The 15061-nt window shown below is 32.5% G+C and overlaps 1 protein-coding gene across 3 annotated transcripts in view; it reads right to left on the reverse strand.

Annotated features, from left to right (window-relative positions):
• Window positions 1-15061, reverse strand: part of CSMD3 (CUB and Sushi multiple domains 3) — a 1076690-nt gene that overhangs the window by 122562 nt on the left and 939067 nt on the right. For all 3 annotated transcript variants that reach the window (XM_060127236.1, XM_060127235.1, XM_060127234.1), the window contains 2 exons: window positions 2938-3056; window positions 1535-1604 (listed from right to left, as the gene is read on the reverse strand). In XM_060127236.1, the coding sequence (XP_059983219.1) occupies window positions 1535-1604; window positions 2938-3056 (189 nt within the window). The remainder of the gene's footprint in view (window positions 1-1534; window positions 1605-2937; window positions 3057-15061) is intronic.

The raw sequence follows: 15061 nt of genomic DNA on the forward strand, positions 1-15061 counted from the left end.
ACACACACACACATAAATGGCATTATCTGTATATACAAATTTTTATAATAGGCATTATATGTATATATACAATTTTATAACTGGCATTATATGCATAAATGATAATACCTGAAGAAATATATCATTCAAAAAATGTCATCCAATCTAAAGTCTGAATGCTTTTAATATCTTTTGCCAATTAAACACATCTTTACTCTTAAACATTATTTTCCAGTACTCTCCAACAAAAATTGCACCCATGGTACATAGGCATTATGGACTGAATTGTGTCTCCCCCCAATATTCATATGTTAAAGCCCTAACTCCCAAATGCGACTGTATTTGGAAATGAGATACCTTCTTTAAAGGAGGTAATTAAGGTTAAATGAAGTCATAAGGGTGGAGCTCTAATCTAATGGTATTGGTGTCCTTATAAGAAGAGAAAGAGATAGGAGAGCTCCTTCACAGAGAAAAGACTATGTGAAGATGTAGGGAGAAGATAGTCTTCTACAAGCCAAGGAAAGAAGCTCTCGGAAGAAAACAACCCTGCCAGCTCCTTGATCTTGAACTTCTAGCTTCTAGAGCTGTGACAAAATAAATTCCCGTTGTTGAAGCCATCCAGTCTGTAGTGTTACGGCAGCCCAAGCAAACTAATATAATACAGGTTTGTTCACTGTACATTGGTAGGGTATACAAGTCACACCAATTCTTTTGTTTTTGCCCTTTTTCCTACTCAGAAAGGGTAGTCTTCTTCATTCATTTATCTTAATTACACCTATCATCCAAAACTCTTTGTAAATTTTATGGACTGAATATATTTCCCAATGACTTCAATCAATACCAATCTCATCTTTCTTAAATTCTATCACATAGTCAATGGTATTATTTGACACTAAATTATTCTTATTTCATTTCTTTTATTTCTACAACTCTAAATGGTAAACAAATGTTTTAATTATGGAGACCATACCTCAAACTTTTTTTTTCCTACTCTATAGAGCCCAGTATATTAATGGTTGCATACAGACACCAGAAATGAAAAAGAGAAAAAAAATTAAGGTGGATAGAAATAATTGGAAGCTGCATTAAATTAGGACAAAAATTTGGGCCCATACTTTCAAAGCCCCAAGTGTTCTTTTGATACATCCTACATCTCAATTGCCTGTTACCAATGAAGACATCTCATGGGGTGTCATGCTCCCTTTGGTAGACTCCAGCTTCCTTATCTATTTTGGCTCAATAGTAAGCAATAGTATATTTTCCTGATCTATGAGTACTTCTACTACATCATATTGAGAAAACTCTCTGGGAATCAAAAAACTTAATAACTTTTCTCAATTTGTATTTTTAAGTCATCCATTGATATTAAAGTTTGGGGCAAAAAAAAAGTAAAAATTTAAAATTAAAAAAGAAAAAAAATGTGAAGCATTTATCTCAAAATATAATTTCCATAAAACCTGACAAAAGTAAACTATATGTTTGAACAACAACATATATAAGGTGTACCTTTAAAATTTGATACAGCTAATAAATGATTTATAGTTCTTTAACTTACCCAAACAAATTGGGATTGGGTAATTCCATCTTCTCACAGGCCCAGGCATGCATGTAATATGAGAATGACCCTATATAAACAAGACAATGCAGTTCAGCACACATTTTTAAAAGTGTAAATATAACATAGGATAGTGAATGATAATTATGAAAACAAACTTAATAATATATTACATTTTAATATTTTTCAACATTACTGGAAATATTAGTGTGACTTAAAACAAGAAAGGTAATTATATACACTTGTGATAAAATGTAAAAAATAACAGGCTTTTGGGCTTCCCTGGTGGCGCAGCGGTTGAGAGTCCGCCTGCCGATGCAGGGGACACGGGTTCGTGCCCCGGTCCGGAAAGATCCCACATGCCGCGGAGCGGCTGGGCCCATGAGCCACGGCCGCTGAGCCTGCGTGTCCGGAGCCTGTGCTCTGCAATGGGAGAGGCCGCGACAGTGAGAGGCCCGCGTACCGCAAAAAAAAAAACAAAAAAAAAAAACCAAAAAAAAAACCAAGCTTTTGGTAGAAAAATTAAGACTCTATATCACATTAAAACTGTGGTTTTAACATTGTTCTACCAAAACATTTTCTACTAAGGTACTGCAATAATTATATGAAGGAAATGGCCATATACATAGTGATTTATAATAAATTGCAATAATATTCAAGGTGAGATAGATTAAAAAATGATTATAAAATTCTTTCATAAAAAATTGAAAAGTCAACTGAGGTATATTAAATTTTAAAGTCCAGAAAAACTTGATTTCACTCCTGAGACTAATAATTTGGGTTACAAGTTTAAAGACTATAAATTATTAATTTTTACTTTTCTTTCCTCTAAGGAATTTATTTACTTAACATGTGAAATTCTGTCTCATTTTTTTTTTTAATTTCTTAATAGGTCTATGCTTTAGGGAGAGTTTTATGAGGTCATAAATTGAGACCTTCTAAAACACCTACAAAAGAGTATTAATATAAATACGTAAAGTCAGAATATACATTGCAAATCCACAGTTTTAGCAAAACTTATTTGTAGTTGATTTTTACTGATTCGGGGAATTTATTATCATGGAAGTTTCATTTAATGCTTTAAGTATCACTTTCATTTTTATTTCAAATTCTGAAAATCCAGGAGTTCAGTGGTCACATCCAATGTGAACAGAGAAAAAAGTGAATATTTATTTTGATTCAAAAATCATTTTTGGTTATTTGCAAACACAACAAATTTATTCATTCCAGCAATTTCTCTCATGAATATCTCACTGACAAATTGAATAACTTTTGATTTAATGTTAAATTATGCAGCCTGAGATCAATATTGTTTTATAACCTGTGTATTATCAATGATTAGTCTGTTAAAATATTCTGAAAGGGTAATGGAAGTCAAAGCTAAAAGTTTAAAATAGACTTACCTGAAGAGAATAGCCTTGATCACACTGAAAGGATACTACATCACCAACCATGTATCTGTCTCCAATTTTATTCCCACTGCTAGGAGTTTGTGGTTCAGGACAGGAATCCAAACCAATAGCTAAGAATATTTAGTGATAATAATATAAGTAACTTTCAAATGATGAATGCTTAAATCATGCATATTAAATTACCAAAACTGAATATTGGTGTCATTAAAACTAGATTTTACATTGAGACATTAAGAATGTTCTGTGAACAAGATTTAACGGTATATGGTTAGAGCAATGTGCTTTGGAACTCCACCACAGAACTATTTCAATTTTCATGGCACCAACCATTAATTAGCTGTGTGATAATACATGAATTCTTCTTTAACTCACAGCTTAAATGTCTTCTGTGAAATGAAACTAAAAATTCCTAAAAAGAAAATCCCTAAATAAAAATAATAATAATAATTTATTGTGATAATAAAATGAAATTATATCTGTAAAACATTCTTAGTAAAATGGCTAAAAAAATTATTTGCTATTTTGTCCATATCACCTGGTACCTTCTTCTGAGAGGGAGATTATGATATAATTCAAAACACTTCCATTATTTTTACATCAACAACTTATTTTTCAACATAAAAGAATAAAAGCATACAAAAGTAAAAGGTTTTTCTGAAATGATTCATTTAGTTTAGCATTTTTAATTGAAATATAGTTGATTTACAATGTTGTGTTAATTTCTGCTGTACAGAAAAGTGAATCAGTTTTTTATATATATATATATATATATATATATATATATATATATATATATATATACTTTTTTATATCCTTTTCCAGTATGGTTTATCACAGGATACTGAATATAGTTCTCTGTGCTATAGAGTGGGACCTTGTTGTTTATCCATTCTATGTATAATAATTTGGATCTGCAAACCCCAAACTGCCACTCTGTCCCTCTTCTACCCTCCCTCCCCCTTGGTAACCACAAGTCTGTTCTCTATGTCTGTGAGTTTGTTTCTGTTTCATAGATAAGTTCATTTGTGTCATATTTTAGATTCCACATTTAAGTGGTATCATATGGTATTTGTCTTTCTCTTTCTGACTTACTTCACTTAGTATGATCATCTCTAAGTCCATCTACATTCCTGTAAATGGCATTATTTCTAAAATGATTCATTTAAAGGAATAAAAACTGTTTGATGTTTTTGCCAAAACATTTTTTCAAACATGTGAATGTATTATTATTAAAAACTTTTTATCTTCAATAAGAGCCAATGTTTATTATCTATTTCTTTGTAGTTCACATTTTGAACTAATCTAATACATATTTGAATGGAGGGAGGAAGCAGTCACCACTCCAAAATCATTATATATATATGTGTGAATATATATATTCATTATAAATATTCACACTATATATTTATTTATTAAAAAATATTAAAAACTAAATTCTAAAGTATGACTATATCGTACATATTCCTTCTCTCTTTGACCATGTTATTTCCCTCTGATAGATGCTATCATACATAACACCACCCTCTCCATCACCTTTGTTGTATTTGACATAAATTAATAATGAATAATTATGTAAATAGTTGTTCAGTGTTTATCCCCCTCTGAGAATATAAGTTCCAGAAGGGCAGCTTGAAGCACAGAGTCTTAAGCAAGCACTCAATAAACATTCGTTGTATAGATGAATGAACAGTATATAAAAGAAAGTGCATCCCTATTTTATTTCTTAATAAATACAAACGTCTATCTCTGCAAATGGAAGATAGTTTATCTAATAACATAATGGTCAGAGTAGCTAAAAATGATGTCACATTAAAGGATAGAAAATTAAATAAAAGCAGTGACATGATGGAGTTATGGTTAGATCAGAAAGTAAGGCAGTAAAGAGGAGGAGTAAATTGGCCATTTGGGAATGCATTTGAGGCAGTCCTAAAGGAGACAGGGTCATGTGGACTGTAATTCCAATGCCTGGTGCGGCAATTAGCTAGGTCCCTAAACATATGTCAAATCCCATATTTCTTGATTTTTGTAATCTTGAATTTATAGAACTAGGAAAGATAAGTTACCATTAAGTTGTGACCTACTGTTAAAATTTTAAGGGTTAAATGTCTCACTTCCCCTACTAGATTTTGAGATCCAAGAAAGAAACTGTCTTATATTTACTTTCATCTCATTCAGCACCCACTAATGGGTCTTACACATTAAATTCATCTGATTTCATAGAGTCTTTTTAAGAATTACTAATCAAAAAAAAGTTATGATGTAAGCATATATGTCTTGTCAGTATGATTTCACTTCCCTTTGGTAAGGACTCCTTAGTTTCTTGGGAGTCCTGAACAGTACATTTATTACCCTTCACCATTAAGGCCATTTATGTGGTCATTCTTGCTGAGAAGGCCAAATTTAGTACACGTTCATTTCTCTTTTCCTTCTTTCTATCAAGTACTCCATTCAGGGTCATACACACAGAAAACTATTAATATCCATAAGTGGTGATTTCCTCCTCTGGGAGGATAAATAAAACTACGGCACAGGGCTTCCCCGGTGGTGCAGTGGTTGAGAGTCCGCCTGCCAACGCAGGGGGCACGAGTTCGTTCCCCAGTTCGGGAAGATCCCACATGCCGCGGAGCGGCTAGGCCCGTGAGCCATGGTCTCTGAGCCTGCGCGTCCGGAGCCTGTGCTCCGCAACGGGAGAGGCCACAACAGTGAGAGGCCCGCATACCACGTACCGCAAAAAACAAAAACAAAACAAAACAAAACAAAAAAACCTACGGCACAGTGATGCCATAGAATATTGAGAGATTTTTAAGTGAGATTTTTCCATATTATATACAGACACAGCAAAATATTTATGAAAGAGTTTTAACTTTAAAATGTGATATAAAACTCTATAAACTATGCAATAACAATTTCGTAGGTTAAAAATTCTTATATGCAAATAATCACAGGGAAAAATAACCAAAAGGAAATATGTGAAATATTAGCAGTGGTTATGATTCTTGATATGAGATTATTGGTGATTTTTATGTGTTTTCTTGTATATTCCTGCATTTCTGAAATTTTTATAATGGAATGTAAATCATAAAATCACTTATCTATTAGATGAATTAGTATTAGCAGAGAACTTGGGGGTACAAGAATATACTGCTTTCTATTTTTCTAGAAGAGATTGAGTTGGACCTGCTAATCTGTTTAATATGATTGTCTCAGGGAAGAAACCAAGGTAATGAAGTAATAGATAAGAAAGAGAAGTCATGTTGATGACCTCTCTCATTTTTTTGCATTTAATTATTTTACATGCAAATAAAGCAGAGATATCTGAAAATGCTACAGTTCCTATTTTAAAGTCATTTGTTAATTTACAAAACAGTGATTAGTTTAAAAAATGTCTTCTTTAATAATTATTTTTCATTTCTTTATAAGTAACAATAGCAATAACTTATTCATAGGAATCAACAAAGAAAAGGTATTTGTAAAAGTGTTGCAAAGGATTCTCTCCTACTTAACCAAGCCAATCAGCATATTGAGTCATTTTCATCCTTATGAGTGTAAATTTTGTAAAATTATGTCCTTGGCAATCAAAGATGCTCTCTGAGTGAATTTTTTTAATGGGAATTGGATCAATTAACTAGGTGTTGTAGCCAAAAACAAACAGAAATGAATACAGGGACAAATCTATATCAAAAATTGCACAGAGTTAATTACACCTGCTGTCAAATTACTGTGGTTAGTTACCCTGGCTGAAAACATTAAAACCTCAGTTCTTCAATTTCCAACATTTATTTATAAACAGAAATTATTCTTTCCAATTCTGACCACAGGGCAACCTGGAGGAGAAAATGGTGTTAATCATATCATTTATATCTGATCATTCTGCATATATATATATATATATATATATAGTATTCCATAATGATTTTAATGAGTCTTTAATGAAATGAGAGAGGGAGACAGGGAGGATAAGAAAGCTAAATTATTGCTAAGCCTCCCAGCAACATTGTTTTGTAAAAAGAAAAACCCCTTCATGAATTTGACATGACAACCCATGTATAAATTTATTGAAAATGAAGACCAAAAATACTGGATTTGCATTCATGTGAGAAAAGAACAGGAACTGAACCACGTCTTTGAACAAGAGGTTGTATTCAGTGATAGTGAAGATCTTGTTATTTTAAACATATCACATGTCTTCAATTTAAAATTTTTTCTCTAAATAATGAATACAAATAAACATTATTTCTATGTTTGCACCATATTTAAGTGTTTTTTAATATGCTAGAATTATCATTTGGCATTCCATATTTATCATTATAACAGTTTGAGAATAATGTAGAAGTTGGTGATAATCAAAGGGTGAATTCAATATGAGCTGGGCTACTAGTTTCTGGGCTTGTAGAAATCAGCAATAAGCATGCAGACTTTTTTCACCATAATGTACCTTGGATTAATTAATTAATCTACTAAAGAAAATTTGTCAAATACTATTGTTACATGTAATTGAATGTCGATTAAATTCTTTCAGAAGGAACAATTCTGACTTCAGAATTGTTCCTTCAGAACATCAATAGTCACTGATGAGCAGCAGTGTAAGTTCAGGAACATGTGGTACAGGCTTCTCTCACATTTACCTTGATCCTTTTATTTACTTACTTTACTTTCGTTTACCTTACTTAACATTTAACTCAGCATTACTCTGAGAAACTAACTGAATATTCAGTAATAGATACTACTTATCAAATTTTAGCCTACAGAATAAGGATAAATGAAACGATAAAATAAATAGAATCTGGCACGTAGGTACCATTCATTCATTACATAAGTAATTATTGAGTACCTATTGTGTACTCTTATTGTGTTACATACATGCTGGAAATGCAAAGATCAATTAGCAACATAAGCAGTCACGCTCTGAAGAAATTCTTGGTGGAGCAAGAGAGGGGGTTGGTTTAAAAGATGATTTCAGTGTAGTTGAACAATCACAATATATGAAGGTTGTTTTCTGTTTAAATAATTATTTCACAGGAACTAACCTAGGTGAATACCAAAACATAATACATTTTACCAATTCATGATAATGAAGGGGAAGGTGAATATGCTGTCCTGGCATGTTAAATGAATAATGTTTTAAATTATTTTTCCTTGTTTTATGGAAAAAAGGAGGGAGTGTTTTTTGGTAAAACATACTGTAGTGTTTTGGGAAAGGCAGCAAGAAATGAAGCTGCAAAGGGAGGCAGGATGCAGGTTGTGTAAACAGTCTTATAATCTTAAACAGTGTAGAAAGTTGTAGTTTCCTTCTGTGAGTAATGGAGGCAAAATTCAGTTATTAAGAACACAACCTCTGTCCTCTGTGTGCATCCTGGTTTCACTAGTTTCTTGCTTTTTTTTTAAATTTTTATTTTTATAAAGTCTGAGATGATTTCTATGTCTCAGTTCCCTCACCTATAAAATGGATGCAAAAATACCAACCAACTTCATAGGAATATGGTGATGCATAAAGAAAACAATACATGCATAACACTTAGATAGTCCCAGGAACATAGGAAGCTCTCAACAAATGTTAACTGGCATTAGTGAATGGTTTTAAGCATGGAAGTGAGGTTGTCCATTTGCATTCTACTAAGGACATTTCTTTTTTCTGTTCTCATGAAAGTATGTCTCTGTATGTTTAAGATCAATAGGTCTCACATAAATACTCTAGGAGTATAAAGAACACATGTAAAGATTTCTATAGAGGGCCCAAAACTGAAGTACCTTTAGTTTTATAATTAATTCACAGTGAAAAGTTTCTATATACAGCTAAACATATTGGCTTTTCTATGAGAAAATCCAGGAGACCAAGAGCAGTGTTATTGCCTCAAGATATAACCAGAGAAACTTTAGGAATACAAAAGCACAATGCTTTCCGAATTCAGAAACTTAGGCTGAGACACCTCTAAGTCAACAGCACAAAGACATGAAAAGTTAGATGATCATGAAATAAATTTGGTTAAAAGAAAAGAGCAAACTATGCTAAAACTAGAATGGCCCTATATGATTAAGGAATGAAATGTGCTTATAAAGATCAATTACACTTATTTGTGTGTAATATATTCTAAGTTAATGGCAATTTAGATTAGAAATGACAAATATTAGTAATTTAATTTGGGCAGGACATGTTTCTATAATTAATAGAAGATGATATGCATAAATTGGAACAAGAGATGATATGAGATGATATGCATAAATTGGAACAAGAAAACTAGTTTAGGTAAAAATATAAATCTTACAATCATTATTTTTCACAAATAATCAATTATCTAATTAGCCCAAAGGAGGAAAACATTTTTAGTGATTATAAAAATAAACTCATTAAGACCTAATGCATTATGTCTTAAGCATATTGCTCAAGGAAGGAGAGCAGTAAAATAACTATCGTGTTGAATTGATATCTTTTGTAATTTATAAGCTACAGTTAAATGGATACATTTCTGAGCATTTAATATTTTATGACTATTTTTATGATTTGAGTATTCAGACTAGCCCTCTAACTATTGCACAAGATGAAAAGATGTTTTCAGACCACCTGAGTTTTCACAAGATTGACAGAGAAATTATTAGTGGCAGGTATCATGAGTGCTCTCAGGTGTGGGAGGAGAAAAAAATCTATTCCTTAAGGTAACATTACCTTTGTCTTCCTCAGAGACTACATCCTGAGATCTTTGAGCACCCCTAAATTTGTAACACCATTACTGCATGCAGTTTCTCCTTTTAAAATATGTACATTTTATAAGTTCAAAACCAAAAACTGCTCATTGATTTATTGATGTTCATTACCCCTCTAGGATTCTCCAGTAGTGAGATTTATATGTGTGCCTCCACAAATATTAGGAAATGTGAGGGAAATTACATATGTATATTATAATCAAATAGTCATTTCAAGACTGTTAATGACGAGGCTGGACCCAGAATCCAAGTGGCAAAGCAACTAGAAACTACAAGTTCTCTTTGTGGAAGCCTATTAACAACTGATATAATTAATGGCCTTTCTTGCACTAGGGACATTTTCCCTAGCAACAAATACATTTGTGCAAGACATGCAATTATAACCAGAATCATATATGTCTAAAACACACTCACACAAATTGAAGAATAGATTCCCATCTCTCAGTGCTCTTGTGGATCAGGAAACAGAAAAAATGTGATAACTTCACACAAGAAAAATGTTGGAAAAAATATATTAACTCAGAGCAGCTACATCTATTCACATGACTACTAAACCAGTACACATTCCCAACACAAAGAATGATGTAGCTTCATGTCAACTTATGATAGCCCGTATCAGAAAATGTAAATCAGACTCTCTTAACAAGTGTTTCAGCTTATCTTGATTAAGCAGAGAAAACTGTATTCTCTAACCTCTGGAACGCTGGTATATTTGCCGTAGCTGTAGTTGTGTCTCCTAAGGTTGCTAGGCAAACATTTCTTCTTCCTACCTTCTTTCTCTTCAACATTCAATCCCTTTTGTTATTAACAGAAAGCAAGATTGACTTTTTTTCTTAATATTTTAATTAATATTGGCTACTTCATTATATATCAGGTAATTTGTTAGCATAAAATTAATAGAATTCATCAAAGTTTCAGAAACATGTAATTGGAGTAAATTTCCAAATTTATATTTATTACCTCACTTTGTGTGTCTGTAATTTAGAAAAAATGCTCTGATTTGTGGAACAACTACAACCTCTAAGAGAGCACAGTTTGAGCAGTATGACCATAAATGTTAAAAAATATATTCATGAAGGTGGTCAAAAGGTACAAACTTCCAGTTATTAGATAAATAAGTGTAATGTACTAGGGGTGCAATGTACGACATGATGGCTACAGTTAACACTGCTGTATGATATACAGAAAAGTTAAAAGAGAGTAGATCTTAAGAGTTCTCATCACAAGGAGAAATTTTTTTCCTTTCTTTTTTTGTATCTATATGAGATGACAGATAAACCTGTTATAGTAATCTAAATCTGTTGTAGTAATCATTTCACAATATACATAAATCAAACCACCATTTCATACACCTTAAACTTAAACAATGATGTAAGTAAATTATTTCTCAATAAAACTGGAAAAGATTTTTTAAAAAGTATTCGGAGACTAAAAGGTAGAAATATTAATCTCTATTTTCTAGAATTTTATTACTCAATTTCAAATGTTCTTCTATCTATGGAAGCTAAAGATTCAAATAGATATAAAAATGGGATTCTAAATCATTTTTGTCCACTACATTATATGTCCTCTGAAGTATCTATCTGGGATATGTGAGTATTAAGAGAACACTGAATTTATAGTTTAAAAGAAAAAAAATCAGTTTTTTATTGATTATCATAGTTTGATTAACTTCTAAAAGCCTAACTGGTAAATAAATAAGTTTGACAGGGCATTCAACCCATTTCCAATCTTTAGGAAAACAGCTTTCAAAGCCATCTTGGTATTTGTCTTATGTATATGTATAGCTGATTCACTTTGTTATAAAGCAGAAACTAACACACCATTGTAAAGCAATTACACTCCAATAAAGATGTAAAAAAAAAAGCCATCTTGGAAGACAGGTGTCTAATCCTAAATTCAGAAGTTCCCAGAAGGGATTACATAATCTTTCAATAACTGATACTAACATTTAACACTTTTTACTATCAGAAAAAAAGCTTTACCCAAACTGAACTTCTCTTCATGAATTGCTATGAATTATCTTCAAAATTCCTATAGAACATCCTTAGTCTACTGACTAGGCCTGTACTTAGTGTCCTAGTGTGGTAGAAAGGATTTTGGCTCCCATGATGTTACACCGGCAAGCACGCTATGTTACATGGCAAAATGAATTTGTGGATAAAATTAAGAAGGCTAATAAGCTGACCATAAAATATACAGGTTATTGGATGATTACTGGATGATTTTATATATAGATGTAAAATGTGGTATCCTTTTACCATTTTTTCTTACATTGCAAGTAGCACCAAATGCACCTTCCATATGTTTCATTCTTGAGCGCTTATACCTATACTGGCATTATCATTAGTTAAACTGGGAAGTACTTTTGGTTCCTAGATCCCACTGCAAGGTGTGAGATCTAATATTATAGATAAATAAAAGTGTTATGTTGATTTTAATTTATTTAATTTAATATCTAAGATCTAAAAATCAAAGAAAAAGTCTAAAAAGTTAAAAGGCCAGCTCTCCAAAGGAATAAAGCAAAACTGTGATCATATACAAAGTGATATCTAAAGTAAAAACCAAAACAAAACACCAGAAACCTAAGAACCATTCTCTACACCTCTCTCTCTCTCATCTCCAACATCTAACTGGCCATAAATCTTTCAATTTTACCTTACTATCTCCTGCATCTTTTAACATTTCATTTACACAACCACAATAACCATCTTCAGTTTCTCATTTGAACCACTGCTACTCCTTTCCTTGGGCATATTCTCTTTCTGCAATGCATTCCCCACTTTCCAAAATAAAAGGGCCTTTGAAAATTCAAAACTGACCACGCTACTCCTCAAATTGAAACCCCTCAACGAATCTCCTCTTTCTACAAAATAAACCTGTCTGTCATCTCCTTAATCTAATCTTCTGGCACTTAAGATACAATGACAATGACAAATACAACCCAGTCATGTGGGTTCATCTCATTATCAGGAAAGGATGATGTTTCTTGAGGGTTTACTATGTACCTGGGCCTATGATAAACACTTTACATGGATGATCTCATTTAACTCTGACACAATCTTTCAAGTTATATGCTATTATTATCACATATTATAGGTGAGGAAACTGAGTTCTTAGGGAACTTTACAAATCACCTAATGTCACATGGCTATCAAATGGCAGTTCCAAGACAGAAACCTAAGTCTGATTCCAGGATAAAGTATCTTAAGTCCATCTACATCCTTGGAGGTCCCTTCAAAGTACCAAGCTATCTCCATATATATACTTTCTTATCTGCCAAAAGGACTTAGATTTTTCCTTTTGTGAAGTCTTCCCTGACCCCACCACCAGGAACCCCTAACAGTTTTGATCACTACCTTCTCTGTGTCATCACCTACATTATACAAGATGTCCTCATACTTCGGCCATTGTGAGAGTAATCTTGGAAGGTTGGTGAAAAGTGCAAATGCTTGGCTGAATCTCATAAAGACTGACAATCTGTTAGGGTGGAGTCTCATCATCTGGATTTTTAACAAGATTTCAAGATAACTATAGTGCACAATTATCTGAGAAGTACCAATTTATCTAAACTATAGTTACTGTGTTTACACTGTAATTTTGCAATTATTGCTACTTTCGTGTTCTTACTCTCAGTTAGTCTGAAGCTTTTTTTTTTAGGGCTGGGTCTTATGCAAATATGCAGCACTAACACCTAGAAAGTATACCTAACATTTAGTAGGTAGTCAACAAAATTTTAATAAACAAGTATGTTTGTGCTTATATTTTGGAAGCAATAAGGAGATGGAAAATTATGGGAGGAAATTAATTATTGCCTTTCTTCAGTAGATAATAGGAAAACAATGATATGAAGTTATCAAAATGGACCTCTAGAAATATTAACGAGACCAAGGCATGAGAAGGATAAATTGGGCAGAAGGAACATCAGATCTGTATAATCATAATCATACTCATACTCATAATCAGGTATCCCAAAGTTAAAATGGCATGATCTCAAGTCAAAGGAGAAAAATTGCACTATATGATAAACATCAGCCATTTGTCAGCATTTCCCTTTTAAGTAAATACAAAGCAAGGCCTATCTGTCTAGTATGTGCCATCAGATAATCTAGCTTGTTTTTTTTCTGAAAACCTCGTGACTGAGTAGGAAAATCAGACAGAGAAAATATTCACTTGCTAGAAGGAATCTCAGCCAAATTTCCTTTTCTCAAGACAGAAGAACATCTGCCATGTTTCCTGAAACATTTACTTAAAACTTACTTAAAATATTCCTTTAGGAATTTAGAAAGAGTCCACTTTCTTGGTTAAAAGGAAAAAAAACCCATGAAATCTGTCATTTTTACAGCAAACCTTAATGTCTTTTGCATCTGTTGCTGGTATTCATAGTGTGATTATGAGACTGTTATTTCCCCGATGTGATTACTTCCTTATGTTACCCTGTGAGCAGAACTGTTATATCAGGGGTTGTCAGAAATGAAATACCAAAGATGTGCAGTGAAATAGGTGTCTCCTCAATGGAGAAAAGCTAATATAACTACCTTGTTTATAACACACACACACACACACACACACACACACACACACACACACACACACACACACACACAATTATTTTTCCCAGTACCCAACTGCTTAAGCATTTTGCTTTTTCTAAATATTGAAACAAATTTTAAAAATTTTTTCTTAAAATCCTTGTTTATACTCATTTAAAAAATATATATTTTTTTCTTACAGAGGATATTGTGTTCTTAGATCTCAGCCACTGATTTGGGAGGCTTCTGAATACATAAGGAAGTTCTTCAAAAATTTTATGTCTAGTTAATACAATCTGCCTCCACAAGTGGACAGACTCTTGCATTACCACAAAATATTCTTCCACTAAGTGGATATTACCATTTTGAAATAGAAATTAAGGTGCCCTTTCCTCAAATAAGTCAGATTATTTGCAAAAAAATCATTGTGTTTGGGTATATTCTCTCAAGTTTCTGGAAATAATACACTCAATTTGCAAACAGTGAACAGACAGACTTTGAGATTGCCATGCTGGACGCTGTACCAAAACCACATCTGCTCTACCCAGCATTTGATCCACCAAATCCATTGAAACTGCTTTTCAACATGTTATTGACAAAGCAGTTAAAAATTTATGCCATAGCTAGTTTTATATATTTGTCTTTAAAGACTAGAGCAGAGGTTATTAGTCGTTTTAATTCTGTAAAGTTCTATTTAAATTTCCTTGTTCAACCTTTCCCCATTCTCTTGCACTTACTCAATATTTTGCAAATACTATGTTAATGCCCTTATTGATTAGACAATAGATTTGAAAACATTTAGAATATTCCAAAATGTATTTAATTAATTAAAGTAACAGTAGGCATTCTTCGGCACCAATTTCTCTACTGTCCACTAAATGTAT

Source organism: Lagenorhynchus albirostris, chromosome 17, assembly GCF_949774975.1.
Source record: "Lagenorhynchus albirostris chromosome 17, mLagAlb1.1, whole genome shotgun sequence".
Lineage (NCBI taxonomy): Eukaryota > Metazoa > Chordata > Mammalia > Artiodactyla > Delphinidae > Lagenorhynchus > Lagenorhynchus albirostris.